Below are 19,153 nucleotides of genomic sequence, written 5' to 3'. Positions count from 1 at the left end.
CATTTAATTATAAATAATAAAAAATTCTAATATACATATATATAAAAAAAACATTTATTTACACAGGTTACGGGTAACAGGTAGAGGTAACAGGTAACAGGTAGAGTGTTAATAGAAAACATAACTTCACACAATTAGGCTTTCAAGTCAGGTCAGAATTTCTTCAGTAAAAACCTTTTAGGATAAGGCGATGCTTCATCTAGATCAGGAAACTTCAACATTAAGCTTGCAAAGTAATTAAATATACACCTGAATGTAGACATTCAGTACACATGCTACTCCATATGTACCAAACGTTTCAGAAACACTGTACCAATCCAGGAAAAGACAAGAGGAAAACGCTGGTCCTAGATTAACAATCTCAGTCACACTTTGCTGAATATGCCTAGCATATTACAATACAGTACAGGAATACGGTACAGTGCATGTGTTAAAACTGCACACAATTTTGCAAAAAGAAGACAGAACAGTGAACTTACTTATAGGGGAAAATGTAACGTTTTCTGGCCAATATGGATACCGATTTTAAGGGATTAAAAAAGTCCAGTAACTGATCCTATTGGCTCTTATTATTATTTGCATTTACAATTAACGTTTACTACAATACTTTTACTCACAGTCTTTTATGATCAATAAGATAGTTAATAAATAGTTAAATAATCAGATGAAAATATATATATTGTGGCACTAGGAAACCTCTACTATGCAAATATCTGATCTTGATCTTTTTGCGCTGACAGCAACAATATACTGGATAAGGCCAAACAATTATAACAATTAAATAGTACTGGTTTAGAAATTAGGTGATTTCACCTGTTAATACTAGATACTATTTAGTAAACATAAAACACAAATGTACCACTGAACACAAAAAACAGTGTCTTACTAATACGTTTTAGCTACATTACATGTAATGCCTGAAATGCAAACCTTCTAAATCTAAAACACATCAAATACTCAAAACAAACCTAAAAAAAAAAATAAAAAAAAAATCTAAATCACTTCCAAGATCTTTTTTTTTGTCAATATGATTCTTTTTCTAAAAGAATGAATAAGTCAAACTGATTGCATTTGAAAAAATAATAATGAATAAAAAAAATGTATACATGAATGAACACTGAATGAATGGTGAAGACTCACAAGAGTACAATTCTGTAGGGTTTTACAATTCCTACCCTGATGTAACTGAGCGAAGCACAAAGAAAACTCTTAGTATTCCTTTAAAAGCTTTCACTCTCTGATCTGAAATTACTTTTTATTCATATTATATTTATTACACTGATTTCTTAAATCGCAACGACGAATTTCTAGAATATGCATGATAACGTCCTTAACCTCGATGAACTCCTCTATGGACTTTCTTTATGTTTTGGTGCAGTGAAAACGCTAACCTCTTACAGTACCTTATCTGCCTTTGATATGTAACGTGTAGTAAGACCAAGGTTCTGGCACATAGATGATACTAGGGTATTTTTTGCGTAGCACACTGTCGTTCCACAGATAAATGACCCAAACAACCACCAATCCCAGAGTGATGATAAAGTTATAGAGGAGGAAACGGCCGTTACTGTCCAACACGTAGCCTGTTCGCTTCTGTCGCATCACTGTGGCAGCCATGGCAAAGAACGTGAAGACAAACAGAACAAAGATCTGGCCTTCAGTCACCAGGTACCTGCAACATAATCAAAGGGTTTAATGCTTTAAATACTAGAACATTGTACTGATGCCTATAATTAGGAATTCAACAAAAATCTGAATAAAAAAAAAAAAAATCATAAAATTGACACTTTAGGTTTTTAACCAAAGAAAGCAAAAGTGCAGAAAAATGTTTATGTCCAAGTCATTTCATTTATTTAAATGACTATATATTATATTATATATTATATTATATTAAACAGGCATACAGCAAATGATAAAATATTAATTACTTTTTATTTAAAAAGTTAATTGGAACTTTCCTTTGCTGTACTAGTCTAGTACTCATTGTAAGAATTGTCACAAGAAAAGTCACAGTGAATTACATTGATATTAGAACAGACTCTATTGGCTAGCACTCTGCTTATTTTTCTTAAAATGTAACTATACAATACATACTCTCACAATATATCACACTGCAGAATGTAGCAGGGTCTCAGAAAAGCCACATTTCCAGAGTACATTAAATTACTGACCAGTAGTAAACAGCACTTGGGCCCAACAGCAGCCAACCTGACTGTGGCATCTTCTGCTCTTTGGCTTGTGTAAAACACCCAGTGAAGTACAGGAAGAGGATGAGGAAGAATGGGATATACCTAAGACAGAGGAAAAACCTGCTTAAGAGAAGTTCACTACAGGCACACTAGTACTGATGGGTATCAGTATTGGTTTGTTATCAGCAGAACATGATGTATCAGATATCAGAGGGGGACAAAATAATAATAATCTGACCCAATCCTGTAAGAGATCTAGCCTGAAACAGCACACAAACTGTGTTTTTCACAGTGTGGTAGGAGAGTGGTTTAAGCAAATGCTTACATTAGAAATAGCTCATTTAAAGCCTAATAGCTTTTATAACATTGAATTAGTATCGGATGATACTCAAGGTTTCACAACTGGTATTAAAAAAAAAATACTGTGTTATCTAAATCTTTCCTCCTACCTCTACCATAAGTGACTTTTGCATATAAAGCAAGGCAAGGCGTTTACTGATATAGTACCCGTCATACACTGTGGTCAACCAGTATTATATTATTAAATGATTACAAATAGAATAAATAAGCAAATAAAACTATATTGTAACAATCATATGGGAGAACGCAGAGAGCGAGAGAGAGAAAGACAGACGTTTTACCTACCACATGCAATGACCCAAGTGCTCATCATAGTAATACAGGAGCTCGAAGGAGTCAATCTGAAAACGAGAGCAAACATTATTTATCAGGAGCTACATTATGGCTCAAATTAATGAACTTTATTTTATTTTATTTGTAGAAGCAGGCTGGTGAAGACACTAGGTGAACTACAACAGGAGAAACACACATTGTGAATTCTGTTAGGTCCCATTTGGAAAAAATGGAGGAAGAGAAATTATGTGGGTTAGAGAAGTGCCAGTCTGTGACACAATTTGAGACCTTAAAGGCAAATTTCCCCCTACAGTCTGCTCTTCAAACGTATGTCTCAATGCTGCTGTGCCCTAATAAAGATGTCTTGTCGAAGTTGAAAATTGTTCAAAAGAAACAAACTACTGATAACATTATTACAAAACAGATGCATCCAACAACAAAGACAACACTGCACTTCTTAACATGGTGCTGGAAAACACTAGCACATAAAAAGCTCTAATGTCACATGATGATCCAGGTTATTATGTGTATATGTATGTGGTCATGCACATGTATAATTCTCTGGGAGCAGATTTCAGTGCGTTAAAAGGGTCAACATCATCTCTAGATCTATTGCTGACTGTGTGAAGTAGAATAACAATTATTACTCATGCAGCTAATCATAAATCAGTAACAGAAGACAGCTTTCTAAAGAGCTTTCTACAGTGTAGTGCTCATCTGATGAATTACCAGTGAGGTAGGCTTGAGGTCCTTTATAATGGGGTTCTCTCGAACTGACAGGTGGTTCTGGTATCCGCTTAGGATGAGTCTGTGATTGATGGAGTCTCCCACCAGGTGGATACTTGCCCCCATGACAAAGGTGATGATGCTCAGGTACACTGCTGATCGTGGCAATGTGGTGGTGCTTCGCTCCATGAGCTACAACACAGTGCAGTCACAGGTCAGTTCAAGAGGATATCTCAGGTAAGACCAGTGTAATTAAACCACCAAGCAGAATCATGTCGATACAGTGCTAACTTCACAGCAGTGCTATTTAGGTAGTTATTTAGTAGCTTGGAATAGAACGACTAATAAAGAAAACAAAATAATGAACTGTCCATAAACCATTGTTGTTTTTTATTAGTGAGTATTGCATGCAGGAGTTAGTTTGCACCTTGAGCAGCAGAAACGGCGTAATGACATTGTACGCCATATGGAAGTAATCTCCGGCACTGGGCTTGTTCAGAGGGAACCATTCCAGAGGAAGTATAATCTAGAAGGAAAAAAAACAAAACATCAGGAACTTAGTAGTTATTCCATGCATCCACTTATTACTATTACTATCTGCTTCACATTTTCTAGAGATGGCAAATCTGTATTGGATTGATATCAGCAGAAGATGCTGGATGGGATGTCAGAAGGCAAAGAATGTGTAACAAATCTAGCCAAAAACAGCACAAGTTGTTATGCATTTCTGCACAAGCTGAGAGATTCAGAAGTGACATATGCAGTAAGGGTAGAGTAACATTATAGGATTTCGCAGAAATACGTAGCATTACGCAGTTCCTGGAATAGCAATGACAGAGACGCTATTCTCCCTATTGTCAAGTCATTGCCGCATTACAAGGATTTTTAAATAGCTGATGCTCACGATTTTATCATCAGTATCAGAAAGAGAAGGGGCATCATGACATCTAACATTCTCAAAGGAGTTGTTTCTGAAAATGATCCATTTGTAATAAAAAGTCCTTGTATTAGGATGTGTTATGGGAATATGTTTTTTTTTTTTTTTAAAAAGGTCAAGAAAAGCTTAATATCAGTAAAACAGACACTTCAGTACAAATACAGATCTGTAGAGGTTTTTGTAGTGATCTGCAACTCCAGTGATTGTACTCACCATCACAATAGGCCGTCCAAAGTCCAGTATCCAGTTCTGTATAGTAAAGTAGATCCAGAGATCAACATGGAACTGGGACTGAGGCTGGGACTGGGCTGCTTTCTCTCTCCCAATAGAGCTGTTCAAAGACAAGATGCAGAATTACTGGACAGCAGTCACTTCAGCATGACAACACACTTCATCTAGACTGCAGACCATTTTAAAGGAGCCACATACACACGGTGTTAGTACTGACTGATCAGCTATTCATCACATAAGCCACGCTAGCTAGCTAAACATCTAATGACACGAGCAGTGCTCTCGAGGCGTCTCGGCATCGTGTTTCCACACAGGGAAAAGCTCAATAACGTTAACAGGGTTGCCTTAAAGGGTTTACTAACGTCAACAAACGTTTACAAACAGCAACCTAGATAAATGTGTGTGTGTGTAGAAAGAAGAGTCCCTCAGTAAACGAAGTAAACGAAGTTAGCTGAAGAGGAGAGGAGTCAACAGTAGCGGTTACTCTGCTGGGGCAGACACTGTGGAGTAAACAGCGGTAACAGCCCCGGTTACCAGCGGACTTCGCTTCTCCTTCAGCTATTAAAATGTCGACAGACCAAACCTTAGGTATGAAGACACGGGAGTGTCTGCTTTGCTTCGTTTCCGCATGTTTTCGGTCGGTACTGGCAGTAATTAGCTAGTAACTGTGAAGTGCGGGTCCCGCTGTTGGAGCTGGGTCAGCTCCGACTGATCAGCTGAGTTCAAATTCAACATCGCTCCCAAACGACGGTCTCCCCACTTCCGCCCTGCGTCATCTCCGCCGATCTCAGGTCAGGTAGATAAACATTTTTTTTTTAAATTAAATACTTAATAAAATAAAATATTTAATATTTTTATATAATGTTTTACTAGTTTATCATATTATTTGCGAGTGTTTTCCAATTTTGTATGTGCAGCACCTATGTAGCTAAGTTCCTTACGGGCCTAAGTACAGTAGTGCCACAGTGTTATGGATGGCGCAGTGCAGAGCCATGCTGTTTATTTTATAGTGATTATAATAAGTTTCTGATTCTTTTTCTTTATTATTGACTATTATTCTTTATTTATTTCTTTATTTTAAAATATTGACACCATTTCAACTCGAGATTGGTTGGTCTGATTTGGACGGTTTCCGCACCTGGGGTGCAGACACTAAGCAACTCCACATCAACTAACTAGCAACACCCTAGCAGGACTACAGCAGTCACGTGAGATACCATAAACATCCAGCAACACGCCTTAGCAACACCATACCAACCCCCTATCAACACCATACCAACCGCCTAGCAAAACGGTTGCATCCTAGTGACTACAATAGCAACAGCCTGGAAGTGGGAACCATATAAGCGGCGCAACCATTAAATATTTCCGGCAGTTTAAAGCTAGTTTTAATTATCTATCTAAAAGAATATATCTATAAATATCATAGTGGTCTGCGACTTTTTACTAAACGTTTTAATAATAATAAATAAATAATAATAATAATAATAATAATAATAATAATAATAATATTTAAAAAAATATATATAAGAAATATAAGTAAGTGCAGGAGCCGGCAGTGAGAAAAGACGAAAAAATAACTAAAAGAAAATAAAAATGTAAATAAAAGTTAAATTGTGAGTATAAAAATTAGTACAAAAAATATCCTCGCTTTCGCTTGTCCCTTTATGAACCTGCACGGCCACCGTAGTGCATGTAAACATGGCGTCCGACGGAGAGAGTGATGAAGATTTCGTGACTTATGGAATCCCCCTGGAACCACTGGAAGAAGGTGGCTTACACAGTTTTGTCGTTAAATACATGTTAAGCTACAGCATTAGTGAGCTGAAGGGGTTTGAGTTCTTTAAATGCAGGGATGTTGATATTGTCACAGCCCAGGTCCAGCACCCTGTGTGTGGACTGACGTCTGCGTTACTGCTAGGACTCGTGTTAGCCCATATAATACTGGTTGCTGTGTGTGAGACCTTTACTGACGTTTCACTTTGTTCAGATGAGCCCATCAGAAAGCCGATACCCTTGCAGGAGCAGACGGTTAAGGACGAGAAAGGCCGCTTCAAGAGGTTTCACGGAGCCTTCACTGGAGGCTTTTCTGCGGGTTACTTCAACACTGTGGGCTCGAAGGAAGGTAAGCTGCAGCCACGCTTGTTTGAGCTTTATCAGGAGTGGTGGGGTGGGGGGGGGGGCTGAGTGTTCACCTGAACACTCAGCACAACACAGAGTCAGGTGTGCTCCAGCTTGTCTAGGACGAAGATCTGCAGCCCTACTGTGGGTTATTTGACTGTTCTGGATAATGACCTGCCCTTAACCTACCTTTCCAAACTCTGCTGGTCCTCTGTAGGCTGGACACCATCTAATTTTGTGTCATCGCGACAGCAGAAAGCAGATAAGCACAATGTCCGACCAGAAGACTTTATGGATGACGAGGTAAGCCCGAGAGCTGATAGTGTGCTTAATTATATCAAATGGCTCATATCTTAAATATTTGATGTATTATATTTCTCAGCAAGATCTACATTGATGTCATTTTACGTGGCAACATAAATAAGCAGTATAGAATTAAGCACTGTGTTTGTTACAGTCCCTTCGAAATGGGGTCATGTAAATAATATGTTTAGCGTAGCTGCATTATACCAAAAACAGGCTGGGACTCGCCAGTGGTGCAAAGGTCAATTGGCCCTGTAGTTGAAAGATGGCCCTCGGAAATCACAGCAGTTTGCTTCAACGATGAACAGTGGCGCAAGCTTTGTTCAACTGTGTTCACTGTTAAACCTTTTTATCTTAACTAGGATTGCAATATTCTGGACATTTTTAAAGTTGGGAAATTAACCATGGGAATTAATGGGAATAAAATGGGAGTATTCTAAGCTAAAGGTAAGAAACGTGTGTGTATATATATATATATATATAGTTGTTAAAGAATATACTGAAACATAATCTAAATAAATAGTTAGATATGATTCCAAAACAGTTGAATAGTAAAGCTGCTCCTCAATTCCAGGCACACAGCACATTACACACTGAAGGGCTATTGAGACCACAGCCCCTGCATTCACTGTTCATTCCTCCATCACATGTACAGCATATGCCCAGATGATTTCTAGAAACCTGACTCTCACCACTAGCTTATGGGAAAATACACTTTATTTGATTTGATGGTAATAATAAATAATAAGTTCTTGGTTACATAAACCTGTTGAGGCAAAACATACTAAATAAAAAGCCAGGCTTACACACCATAAGCTTTGTAATATTGCTGTTACGTATTAAAGCCAGTACTAACTATAAAACTGTACTAAAAGATCTCACTGACACTATAATTTAGCCCTTGATCTGACATAACAGCCTTTTGTTTTGGTTTATATTTTAGTTTATACCCATGTTTGGCACTTTGCTTTAAGACGCTTTTGCTTTTTAATGGATAGATCTTTGAATGTCTCTCAAACTTAAGGATTTCAGTGAGCATGGTATTGCACCACGAGAGATCACCACCACGGACGACTTTGCTTCTGGGAGGCCAGATCAAATCCGGGATAAGGCCAAAGCTATCAGCTCCCTCTCGGCTCCCATTCCAGGAGACACTTTGCTGGAGGAGCTGATTGCACCTGCACGGTATTACACTGCCACATAACAATCAAACATGGGGGAGGAGGGGAGGCGGGGAGGCCCCCCCCCTTTTTTTTTTTGTTGTTCCAACAGAATAGCTTAAGGACTTTGTAACTGACCAGTTACTGCATTTGTGATGCATTATGAATGTAAATAATAATTTGCCGCTGTGGACTGTGTGTATGGCAGTTCATCTGTTGGTGTCCAGCTGCTTCGGAAAATGGGTTGGAAGGATGGGCAAGGGATTGGACCCAGGTTGAAGAGAAGACAACGCAAACAAGACACAGGTCAGTCTAATATATTCTCTGTCGGAGCATGTGTAACATTGCGATCAGAACCAAACCTCATATTTCAATTTCTTTTTCTTTTTTTTTCCTCTCACATGATAAGCATGCATGTCATGAATGATTTTTGCCTGGTTATTACAGGTGCCAGAGTGTATGGGTGTGCTTTGCCCCTCAGTGGTTCTGAAGAGTCAGAGGTAAGTATGAGCTTAATGATTAAACAGATGATAATCAATTGATTGGTTAATTTCAACACTATATGATTTTGTCTGCATTTTTGTATCCATAACAAAACTTGTAACATTCTACTTTCCATGTCTAGAATGATGATGAGTTTGCTCCGGAGAATGTGACCTTTGCGCCCAAAGACGTAATCCCAGTGGATTTCACCCCTAAAGACAACTCTCATGGCCTGGGTTATAGAGGACTGAACCCTCTACAGGCGCTGAGTGGTGGCTCCGGCATGGGGCATATCAATCTGTTCACGCTGGATTCTGATAGGACGAGTAGCCTGTTCGCAGGCAGGAAGGCGGGGCGACAACGTAAAGGTGGAATCACAGGACAGGTGTGTTGTATTTAATGTATTGTGGAAGACAGTTACTTAACTTTGTTTTTTTTTGCATTTGTTGCCGTGTATTGCTTTAATTCCCTCTAGATGCACCCTTACGCTAGGGAAATACTTAACTGGCTTAATTTGGTAAACCATATTCATTTATTTATGTATATTCAATACTTACGAACTCCTAAAGTATAACAATGTGACACAGTGTCATTAAAGCTTGACTGACTGGTGGCGTGACCTGATGGGTTCCTATTACCTTTACCCCTATATGGAAGTAGAGCTGGGCGATATGGATAAAAATTATATCACAATATTTAAATAAATGTTTTTATGATATTCGATATTTATCACAATATTTCATCATGTAAACAAAATGCACCAAAAATGTGAAATTTGTAAAAACTGCTATCCAAATACTCTCCCATACTGAGTACTGTGATTTTTACTCAAAATATGCTGCACACTATTGAACTCAATAAGACTGATTACACTCTTTGTAATGAAATGTGCAGTTAATCAGTGCTCTTTAACCATATTCACGATACACTCATACAGTGTGTGCAGAATTATTAGGCAAGTTGTATTTGAGAGGATTCCTTTTATTATTGAACAACAACTATGTTCTCAATCAACCCAAAAGACTCATAAATATCAAAGCTTAATATTTTTGGAAGTTGGAGTAGGTTTTTTTTTAGATTTGGCTATCTTAGGCGGATATCTGTTTGTGCAGGTAACTATTACTGTGCAGAATTATTAGGCAACTTAATAAAAAAACAAATATATACCCATAATAAAATAATATAAACATAATATATACCCATCTCACTTGTTTATTTTCACCAGGTAAACCAATATAACAAAATTTAGAAATAAACATTTCTCACAACAAACAAAACCAAAAACAAATCGGTGACCAATATAGCCACCTTTCTTTACAATGACACTCAAAAGCCTTCCATCCATCAATCAGCATTGCATGCAGCAGACACCACAGCCTCCCAGACACTGTTCAGAGAGGTGTACTGTTTTCCCTCCCTGTAGATCTCACATTTTATGAGGGACAACGGGTTCTCTATGGGGTTCAGATCAGGTGAACAAGGAGGCCATGTCATCATTTTTTCTTCTTTTAGACCCTTACTGGCCAGCCACGCTGTGGAGTATTTGGATGCATGTGATGGAGCATTGTCCTGCATGAAAATCATGTTTTTCTTGAACGATACCGACTTGTTTCTGTACCACTGCTTGAAGAAGGGGTCTTCCAGAAACTGGCAGTAGGTCTGAGAGTTGAGCTTCACTCCATCCTCAACCCGAAAAGGTCCCACAAGTTCATCTTTGATGATACCAGCCCATACCAGTACTCCACCTCCACCTTGCTGGTGTCTGAGTCGGAGTGGAGCTCTCTGCCCTTTACTGCCCTCGGGCCCATCCATCTGGCCCATCAAGAATCACTCGCATTTCATCAGTCCATAAAACCTTAGAAAAATCAGCCTTAAGATATTTCTTGGCCCAGTCTTGACGTTTTATCTTATGTTTCTTGTTCAAAGGTGGTCGTTTTTCAGCCTTCCTTACCTTGGCCATGTCCCTGAGTATCGCACACCTTTTTGATACTCCAGTAACGTTGCAGCTCTGAAATATGGCAAAACTGCTGGCAAATGGCATCTTGGCAGCTTCACACTTGATTTTCCTCAATTCATGGGCAGTTATTTTACGCCTTTTTTCCCAACACGTTTCTTGCGACCCTGTTGGCTATTTGCCATGAAACGCTTGATTGTTCAGTGATCACGCTTCAAAAGTTTGGCAATTTCAAGACTGCTGCATCCCTCTGCAAGACGTCTTACAATTTTTGACTTTTCAGAGTCAAATCTCTCTTCTGACCCATTTTGCCAAAGGAAAGGAAGTTGCCTAATAATTAAGCACACCTTATATAGGGTGTTGATGTCATTAGACCACACCCCTTCTCATTACAGAGATGCACATCACCTGATTTACTTGATTGGTAGTTGTCTTTTATGCCTATAGAGCTTGGAGTAGGACAACATGTATAAAAAGGATGATGTGATCAAAATACTCATTTGCCTAATAATTCTGCACACAGTGTATTGACAGTACAGCATGTTGTGTAACATGATAACAAAATTTATCACCATACGATAAAATATTTATTATATATTATATTATATTATATATATAAATATATTAGTCACATTGCCCAGCTGTATCTGAAAGTGCCATACAAAAATTAGGGATACACTGCCAGTGGCTTCCTACAATAAATAGACTGGTCAGGATTTCTGAGAATTTCTTATTATGATTAAAGACTAAAGGGCTTAATGTTGTAGTGGAATTGGTTTAAATTTGCAGAAAATAGTTTAGTAGCTTAGATCTTTCTTGTCAATTGTTTTAATTTCCTCAGTAGATTTTGAAGACTCTATTTACATCTGGACACTTCATGTATCTTGAGTATCAAGTTTATATCTGGATAAAACCGATCCGCATAAGAGACACAAATCCGATCACTCAAATCACTTCTTGAGTTGGTCTGGGAGGCATTTCAGCCGCATGCTATAGAATTGTAAACACTTGCATCTCTACAAGACACATTCTGCAACCAAAACCCCTGCCAGTACAACCGAAACACCAGTAATAATTGCAGCGCAACAAGCCAATTTGCATATTCTGTCCCACACAGCAATCGGATTTCAGTCTGACTGAAATCACTACTGAGGGTGTAAAAGCATGTGACTAAAATCTTATCAGGATACAATCCAGACACTAGTCACATGAAGTGGTCAAAGTTTCAGCATGCCTGACAAAAACTGACAAAATCCTGATAGTTGTGGCAGGTTCACTTAGCCTTCAGACGTGTGGGCAGAGTGGCTGAAGCCGAGACACTTGCTGTGTCCATAATCACACCCCATCATTCTAAATAGTACATAAAATAGCACATTGATAATTTTTAACATAGTGTGTCTTCTTGACATGTAGCACTCTTAACACACCTCATTGTAAAAATGTTCCAAAAATGTCTTTATTTTATGATGTCTTTATTGCAGAAATACTGAGGTGATTGGACAAATTTGCGAGCCCTGGGAGAATTTGCATAAACTCCCATAAAATCCCCAGCTCATATACTTGTGTACACTCAGATAGGGAAGGCAGGTATACACCATCTAAGCTAGGATGTTTCCTAACATCACAAACTAATGTATACTCAGACTGTGGTAATGGTATATGAATTCATCTTCCATCGTCACTGTAAACTTGTTTTTGTGTGCAGGCATTTGGAGTGGGAGCGATGGAAGAGGACGATGATGATATCTACCACAGAGACACCATGTCCAACTATGACGCTGTATTGGGAGGGGAGGAGCCAGGAGACGGCCTATATGGATGGACGGCCCCTCAGCAGTACAGGAAGAAGAAGAATGGTGATTTTTTATTTATTTATTTTTTATTTATTTTTTTTATTTTTTTTACATATAACCTCTATATGTCCAAAAGTTTGTGGACCCCCTTTTAATGAATGCAGTCAGCTACTTAAAGTTGCACCCATTGCTGATACAGCTAGTAAAGAAACATTGGCAATAGAATAGGACTCTCTGGAGCAGATAAACATGAACCTATTGGCACAATGCCTAATACCAGTCGTGTGCTAGAGTTGTTTGACAGTAACAACATATAATGTCGCATTTTATCCAGACTCAAAAAGAGATGCTGCATATGTGGGGAAGATTCTGGAAGGTTTCACCCTGGGTTCTAACACCACAGAATCAAAAACGGTTTGTATTTCTTTCATGCAACATTAACTAGTAACATGTATCTGATGAATCATGTCTTTATGTGCAGTAATTCTGTAATTCTCTGTTGCAATAACTTGTAAATCCTTTATGTTTAGGTGTTTCCTCCCCCAGATCTTCCAAGGGATTATCGGCCAGTGCATTTTTTCCGTCCGGTGGTAGACCTGTCCTCTGTGAGCCCACTGGTAGCCCAGGCCCTACAGGTCTCCCGTGGACACCTATCGCAGGATGCACCACAGCAAGGGCGCCACACTCTGGACTCTGCACAGAGGAGGGAGATGCTAGGAGAAACAACCATACAGGGTAAATCACGCATTGCTCTCAATACACTCCTATATTGTTACAACACTGTCTAGGGCTAATCCACAACAGAAACTGAGAATAAGCACTCGCCGTAGACACACTACCAGACCAAGCACCGGAAACTGTGTAATTGCATGAACCAGTGTGTATTCAGTTGAGAAAATGAACATGGGCCTTTCTCCACTTTTCCCAAAGATGCCTTGATCGCCTCAGAGTGTTGTATCTACCCAAATGTTGTAATCAGATCAAATGATTGATTTATGTTTTGTGTGTGTTTGCATACTCCGCAGGGCCCAGCTCTGTGTTTGAACTGTTGGACAGTAAAGATAGAGAGAGACTGAGCGGGTTCCGTAAAGCAGCAGGAGATAAGAGAGCGCAAGGGGACATGTCATCTGCTGAGGGTCGTGCTGCTGTTGTGGCTGCAGCCAAAGTCTCTGCCCTGCAGGCCCTGTCCAGCCGCTTCCAGTCCATCTCTGCTGTCCCTCAGTCAGACAGCGGTGCCCAGCCTTCTGCTGCCCAGGGTGATACAAAGATCCAATCTCAGGCAACTACCCAGCTAGCCCTCAGTGCTTGGTCCAGCCCTACAGCTCAGAGTGGCCAGACCTTCAAGCCGTTTGAGAAAAACCCCGCCAAACAGGCTCGGTATGACCTCTACATCAGCCGACTGAAGCAGGGAGATAAAGGTACTAAACAGGAAATGCATAATTAAACACAGATTCATGCAATTTCTCCCAATGTGGCAGTATATTAGATACTTAATATAGGAATAAAATAGGAATATATTTACACATTTGAAAATTGCCATATTATGTTTTGCAATACTGAATAAAATATCGAAAACATGTTTGAAAAAAAGATTTTTAATTAATAGTTTATATGCAAGGCAGACAGTGGTTCAAGTTTACTTTTAAAGCACTCAGAATTCAATGCTTATGATAGTGTTTTGTACTATGACAAAAATGCAGTTTTCTCAAATTTAATATATATATATATATATATATAAAAAAAAACCTTGCAACATATTGGATCGTTACCCCTGTATTGTGATGTGTATCGCATTTCCAGGATTTTCCCAAAACACAGCTCTAATATCTACATTGTATGTAATGTGAGCCAAACCATTATGGTGTGTGTATCCGTTTGTGTGATCTGTATAGATGCACTTGAGTTGAGTCTGGACCAGTCGATGACTGAATGGGAGAGGGGGCGAGAGAGGGAGGAGTTTATACGTGCTGCCGTGCTCTATAAGCCCAGTAATTCGTTACTGTCTTCCCGCTTCACCCGTGCCAAAAATGAGGATGACACAGATTCTGTGGAAGTGACACGAGATCAAGAGGTTAGCTGGTCACACCTTTATGCACACTTGTGCATTATACAGGACATTTCCTTTCTTTCATTGCTTCCATTCATTTCTTTATTTTCTTCTTTTTTTAAAATCATTATTTATCATTTATAATGCCATAATTTATAATGAAGTTGGTCATGTATATTTAATTTCCAAGGTAGAATGTTCATTAATTAAACTACTAGTGTATTATCATGTAGTAGCAAATAACAGGTAGTTGTTCATCACCTGGCAGTTGATATTTTGTCTAATAACGACAGTAATTTTTGCTGCTCACATTCTGTTGTCACCTGGCTAGATAGATGGATAGATTGTGGTCTGATGTTATGTTTTATATCTTTGTGTTCTGTTCTTGACCCTCAGAATGATGTGGATGATAAGCAAGCAGCCGTAAAGATGAAGATGTTTGGGAAACTGACCAGAGACACCTTTGAGTGGCATCCTGATAAACTACTGTGCAAGAGATTTAATGTCCCAGACCCTTTCCCAGGGTGAGATATGCATGCACACACAATGTACATACTCACACAAGCAAGCTAATTTGCTTTTTGCAAGTGTTTACAATAAATGAACAGAAAACTAATTGGATTCTGCTAAACTGCACAACGGAAGAAACAACCCAAAGTTCTACCCTGTAAATAATGCCAAACCCACTATACCCTTCTAATGAATGCTTTCAGCTACATTCAGTTGCATCCATTGCTGACACAGATGTGCAAATGCGCATGCACAGCTTGTGTAGTCCCTGTTGAGAAGTTTTGCCAATACAATGGGTCTCTCGGGAGCAGAAACACAAAAACATATTGGCACTATGTCTAATGCCAAAATATTTGACTGTGTTGTATCTGATTGTTTTTTTTTTTTAAGGGGAGAAATTGTCAAATCATTATTTAGACAATACATGCTATTTTTACTTCTATTTAGTAATAAATAGTAGTTGATCTTTACAAATACATGTAATATGAGCCTATACACTAGGGGGCACAATTGCATCATTATTTGTGTTGTAGCTTGATGATACTTTTAAAAGTTTAAAATCTGTTTATTATGCCACGCTTAAACCAACAAATCCAACTGAATTTGCAGTAGTTCTGGCTTGTGTGGGATAATTTTGGCTGTCCTGCCCCCAATGCTACTAGAGAGAGTGCTACATCAGAGTTTGGCTGATGCTTAGCTCTACAAAGGTGTGCATGTCGTTGAGAGTCAAGCTTATCCATGTCAAGCTAATCCTATTCTCTACATTGCAACACACATATTCAGACATGCATCTACCCAGACATATAAATCAAGCTCAACACTTGTGTTCTCTGATTGGCAGCTCAGGTATAGTTGGTCTGCCCAAAGTGAAGCGGGACAAGTTCTCCGTGTTCAACTTCCTGTCTGTAATGGACGACAGAGAGAACTCTCGACCCACTTCCAGCTCTGCGTTAGTCCCTTCCGCCGCTCTATCCTCCCCTGCAGCCTCCGGCAAGCGTTCTAGGTGGGATGTAGCTGGTCAGGAGTCTCAGGTTAAAGACTCGCTCAGCAGATTTATCAGTGAGGTTCGCAGTGAGGCGACGGCATCACAGCAAGACCAGACGACCTCTGCAGAATCTGCCATTGCTGAAGTATGTGTCCATTGTTTATACATCAGTGATTCATAATCCTAACCCTATAATCTTTTATTTGCAGGCCGTGTCACACTAATGTATATGTTAACTGCCGTATGTCGTATGCCGTATAGTATAGTATATATTGTGCTTCATATATTTTCAGAGGCAGTTATAGTAAGAAGTTGCCCCCTTTTTCTTTTTTTTAGCCAAAAACATCCGAGCCTCAGACTGAGCAAACAGCCAAAAAGGCTGAAGATGAGGACGAGGGTGAAGAGGCAGAGGTCAGACCTTCAATGGACCTCTTCAAGGCCATCTTTGCCAGCTCTTCTGATGATGAGAGCTCATCTTCATCTGAGGAAGACAGTGGCGAAGAGGAGGCCCAAGAAGTGGAGACCCAGACAAATGTACCAGTCGTCACAACTGTGAACATTTTTGCCACGCCTGTTTTAACACAGGCTCCTCCTACGTCGAGTCTGAGTCTTACCATGACAGGTAATTTCCTTAAGTGCGTGGATGGGAAGTCCTTTTTTTTCCCTTCTAAAAAAGTCCTGTGGCTTTCAGCCAAACCTCTAAGAAAAGAAAACTATTTAACATAAAATAATAGAAGCCATTTGGCAGTTTCTGAATTTACTGAATTTTATTTAATGTCAGGCCCATATCCTACATTTTTTACAGTTTCCAAACACTTTTTATCCCTTTTTTTGTAACTGTGCCTTTAAGATGGATTAATAAGAGAGATGGATGAGCTCTGCTTTGATTGACTGCACTGTGTTGTGCCTCATTCAAAAAGCAGAGCTGAAACACTCATGAAAACTGCCATAGGCCCCCACCCACCACCCATACCAGACCAGCGGCACACCCTCCTACCACTGCTGCCTGTCTAATGACCATGTTAAAACTTAAACGGACTCTTAACGATCTGCCACTATTAATATCACCACTATTAATCTACACCATGATTAATATATTATGATTATGATCAGAGCAGTTTAACAGAATAGATGATTTGGTAACTTTTATCAATAATTTATCAATAGTTCTGATCAGAAGAGGGTGGGTCGGGTCCCCCTTGTGAGTCTTGGTTCCTCCCAAGGTTTCTTCCTCCAGCTGTGAGGGAGTTTTTCCTTGCCACTGTCGCTGTTGGCTGCTCACTGGGGGTCTTTGATCCTTCATGTCTTAAGTTATTTCTTTTTTTGTCTCTGTCTTTTACTAATTACTAATTATGTAAAGCTGCTTTGTGACAACAACAGTTGTAAAAAGCGCTATACTAATACATTTGACTTCAGTTGACTTGACATATGAATGGGTAGAGCTAGACTGTGGTTGCCTGAAATATGTAAATATGTAAGATGAGATATGTAAAGGAGTTGGTTCTTGTGGCATCAGAGAAACGGTGGCAATTTTCAAAAAGTTCAAAGTTCAAAAAGTGCAGGATAATAACAAAACTGTACAGCACTCCTGCTCTCCCTGCACTCGAGTTTGAGGAAACCTGAAGTAGGTGAACATTATCCTGTCTGTCCATGAAAGTTGGCCTCATGGCTTAAATGCAAACCTGCTACAGAAATGTCACCAGCAAAAAGTGATTAAGATGCAAAAAACGATTTAGCTAGCTAGCTGTTAAATTAAACCTGTCACCTGGCTTCTACATTTATTACATATCATGATTCATTTAGTAATATTTGAGTGAAGCATTGTTGAATGTACTTATGAGATTAGTAGGTGGTACATTTATATTTTTCCATCACACACAATTTTTAAATTTCCATCACATCCATAACACCCCAACTCTGCAGTGCCACCAGGTACTTTAGGGGTTCACAAACCCCTGTCTGAGAAATCCAAATTTTTAAGAAATCTATTGATCCATGGAGGCCCCACCTCACAACTTACAGGACTTAAAAGATCTGCTGCTAACGTCTTTGTGACGGATACCACAGGATATCTTCAGAGGTCTTGTGGAGTGCTTGCCTTGAACACTCAGATCTGTTGTGGCAGCACAAGGGGGCACCTGCTCATTATTAAGCAGGTAGTGCTAATGTTATGGCTGATCGGTGTATGCATCATCACGGCCACTCAAAAACCTTATACCTTTTTATATTTTTTCTGTTTTTGTCATAATTCATGATGACTGGATCAATAGAAATGCCTCAAAATTGCTTGTATAGCAATTTTTTAGGGTTGCCTTGCATTGAAAGGTAAAAAAGGTGATTCCTTCTCATGTAAAGATTACGCTTTGGAGTTTTTGCGCAAGACCATGACGATATACAAATTCGTTGACTGAGGAAAGTGTCCTACAAAAATTAGTTTTACAATAACTGACTGACTGAATTCAGCAACTGCCCAGTGGCTTCTACATCTATTATGTTACATTTACATTTATGGCATTTAGCTGATGCTCTTATCCAGAGCGACTTACAAGGTAACTCATATTACAGAGGTGGGTCAGTGTAGTGTCAGGAGTCTTGCCCAAGGACTCTTATTGGTGTAGCGCAGCATAATCACCCAGACCGGGAATCGAACCCCAGTCTCCCACATGGTGTGGTAGCTCCGTGGCAGGTAGTGGTGTTATCTGTTGCGCCAAACCTGTTACAAGTAAACAGGTTTGCTGTTCATTTCCAAGTACAAGTACAAAATGTGAAGAAATTATATGCAATGTAATTGAGCATGCACCACAAGTCTACTGTACAAATGAGACTGTAAAATGTGGAAATGTTCGTTTTGCAAATGGATATAAATTTAATTTCATGTATTTCCTCTTTTCAGAATCTAAGCCTCTCTCAGAGGAAGGGAATCAGAAGAATGCATCTGCTGCTACATCTATACAGGCTGGAGACCTTGACAGTGAAGAGTTTGGACCCAGACTACCGCCTCCAGGTTGGTCACGAACACTTACTCCTATTTAACTCCATATGAATAGTCAAATAAATTCCATTTTCTTAAAACTTTTATTG

General features: G+C 39.2%; 2 protein-coding genes across 2 annotated transcripts in view; one reads left to right on the top strand and one right to left on the bottom strand.

The window, feature by feature from the left end:
• Positions 1–38: 38 nt before the first annotated feature.
• cln6a (CLN6 transmembrane ER protein a) lies at positions 39–5,461 on the bottom strand. The gene is made up of 7 exons (XM_072671352.1): positions 5,300–5,461; positions 4,699–4,816; positions 3,976–4,074; positions 3,552–3,740; positions 2,835–2,890; positions 2,172–2,291; positions 39–1,672 (listed from the first exon to the last, which is right to left on the bottom strand). Exons 1-7 carry the CDS (start codon positions 5,344–5,346, stop codon positions 1,405–1,407), a joined length of 897 nt encoding a protein of 298 aa, XP_072527453.1. The 5' UTR covers positions 5,347–5,461; the 3' UTR covers positions 39–1,404.
• Positions 5,462–6,414: 953 nt separating this feature from the next.
• gpatch1 (G patch domain containing 1) overlaps positions 6,415–19,153 on the top strand; it is a 16,233-nt gene continuing 3,494 nt past the window's right edge. Inside the window, exons 1-16 of the mRNA XM_072671202.1 lie at positions 6,415–6,487; positions 6,707–6,841; positions 7,055–7,140; positions 8,165–8,325; positions 8,509–8,606; positions 8,748–8,800; positions 8,926–9,168; positions 12,443–12,593; positions 12,865–12,944; positions 13,061–13,265; positions 13,556–13,948; positions 14,423–14,601; positions 14,974–15,101; positions 15,929–16,217; positions 16,409–16,694; positions 18,966–19,076. Of these exons, the coding sequence (XP_072527303.1) occupies positions 6,418–6,487; positions 6,707–6,841; positions 7,055–7,140; positions 8,165–8,325; positions 8,509–8,606; positions 8,748–8,800; positions 8,926–9,168; positions 12,443–12,593; positions 12,865–12,944; positions 13,061–13,265; positions 13,556–13,948; positions 14,423–14,601; positions 14,974–15,101; positions 15,929–16,217; positions 16,409–16,694; positions 18,966–19,076 (2,668 nt within the window). The 5' untranslated portion in view covers positions 6,415–6,417. The remainder of the gene's footprint in view (positions 6,488–6,706; positions 6,842–7,054; positions 7,141–8,164; positions 8,326–8,508; positions 8,607–8,747; positions 8,801–8,925; positions 9,169–12,442; positions 12,594–12,864; positions 12,945–13,060; positions 13,266–13,555; positions 13,949–14,422; positions 14,602–14,973; positions 15,102–15,928; positions 16,218–16,408; positions 16,695–18,965; positions 19,077–19,153) is intronic.

This window comes from Salminus brasiliensis, chromosome 25, assembly GCF_030463535.1.
Source record: "Salminus brasiliensis chromosome 25, fSalBra1.hap2, whole genome shotgun sequence".
NCBI lineage: Eukaryota > Metazoa > Chordata > Actinopteri > Characiformes > Bryconidae > Salminus > Salminus brasiliensis.
This window is presented reverse-complemented; position numbering and strand designations above follow the sequence as displayed.

Coding starts and splice junctions, on each gene's coding strand:
- cln6a (XM_072671352.1), bottom strand. CDS start 5,346: ATGCGGAAACGAAGCAAAGCAGACACTCCCGTGTCTTCATACCTAAG. Junction 2,292..2,834: donor CACTTGGGTCATTGCATGTG/GTAGGTAAAACG, acceptor CCTCTGTCTTAG/GTATATCCCATTCTTCCTCA. Junction 1,673..2,171: donor CCAAGTGCTGTTTACTACTG/GTCAGTAATTTA, acceptor ATTATGTTGCAG/GTACCTGGTGACTGAAGGCC.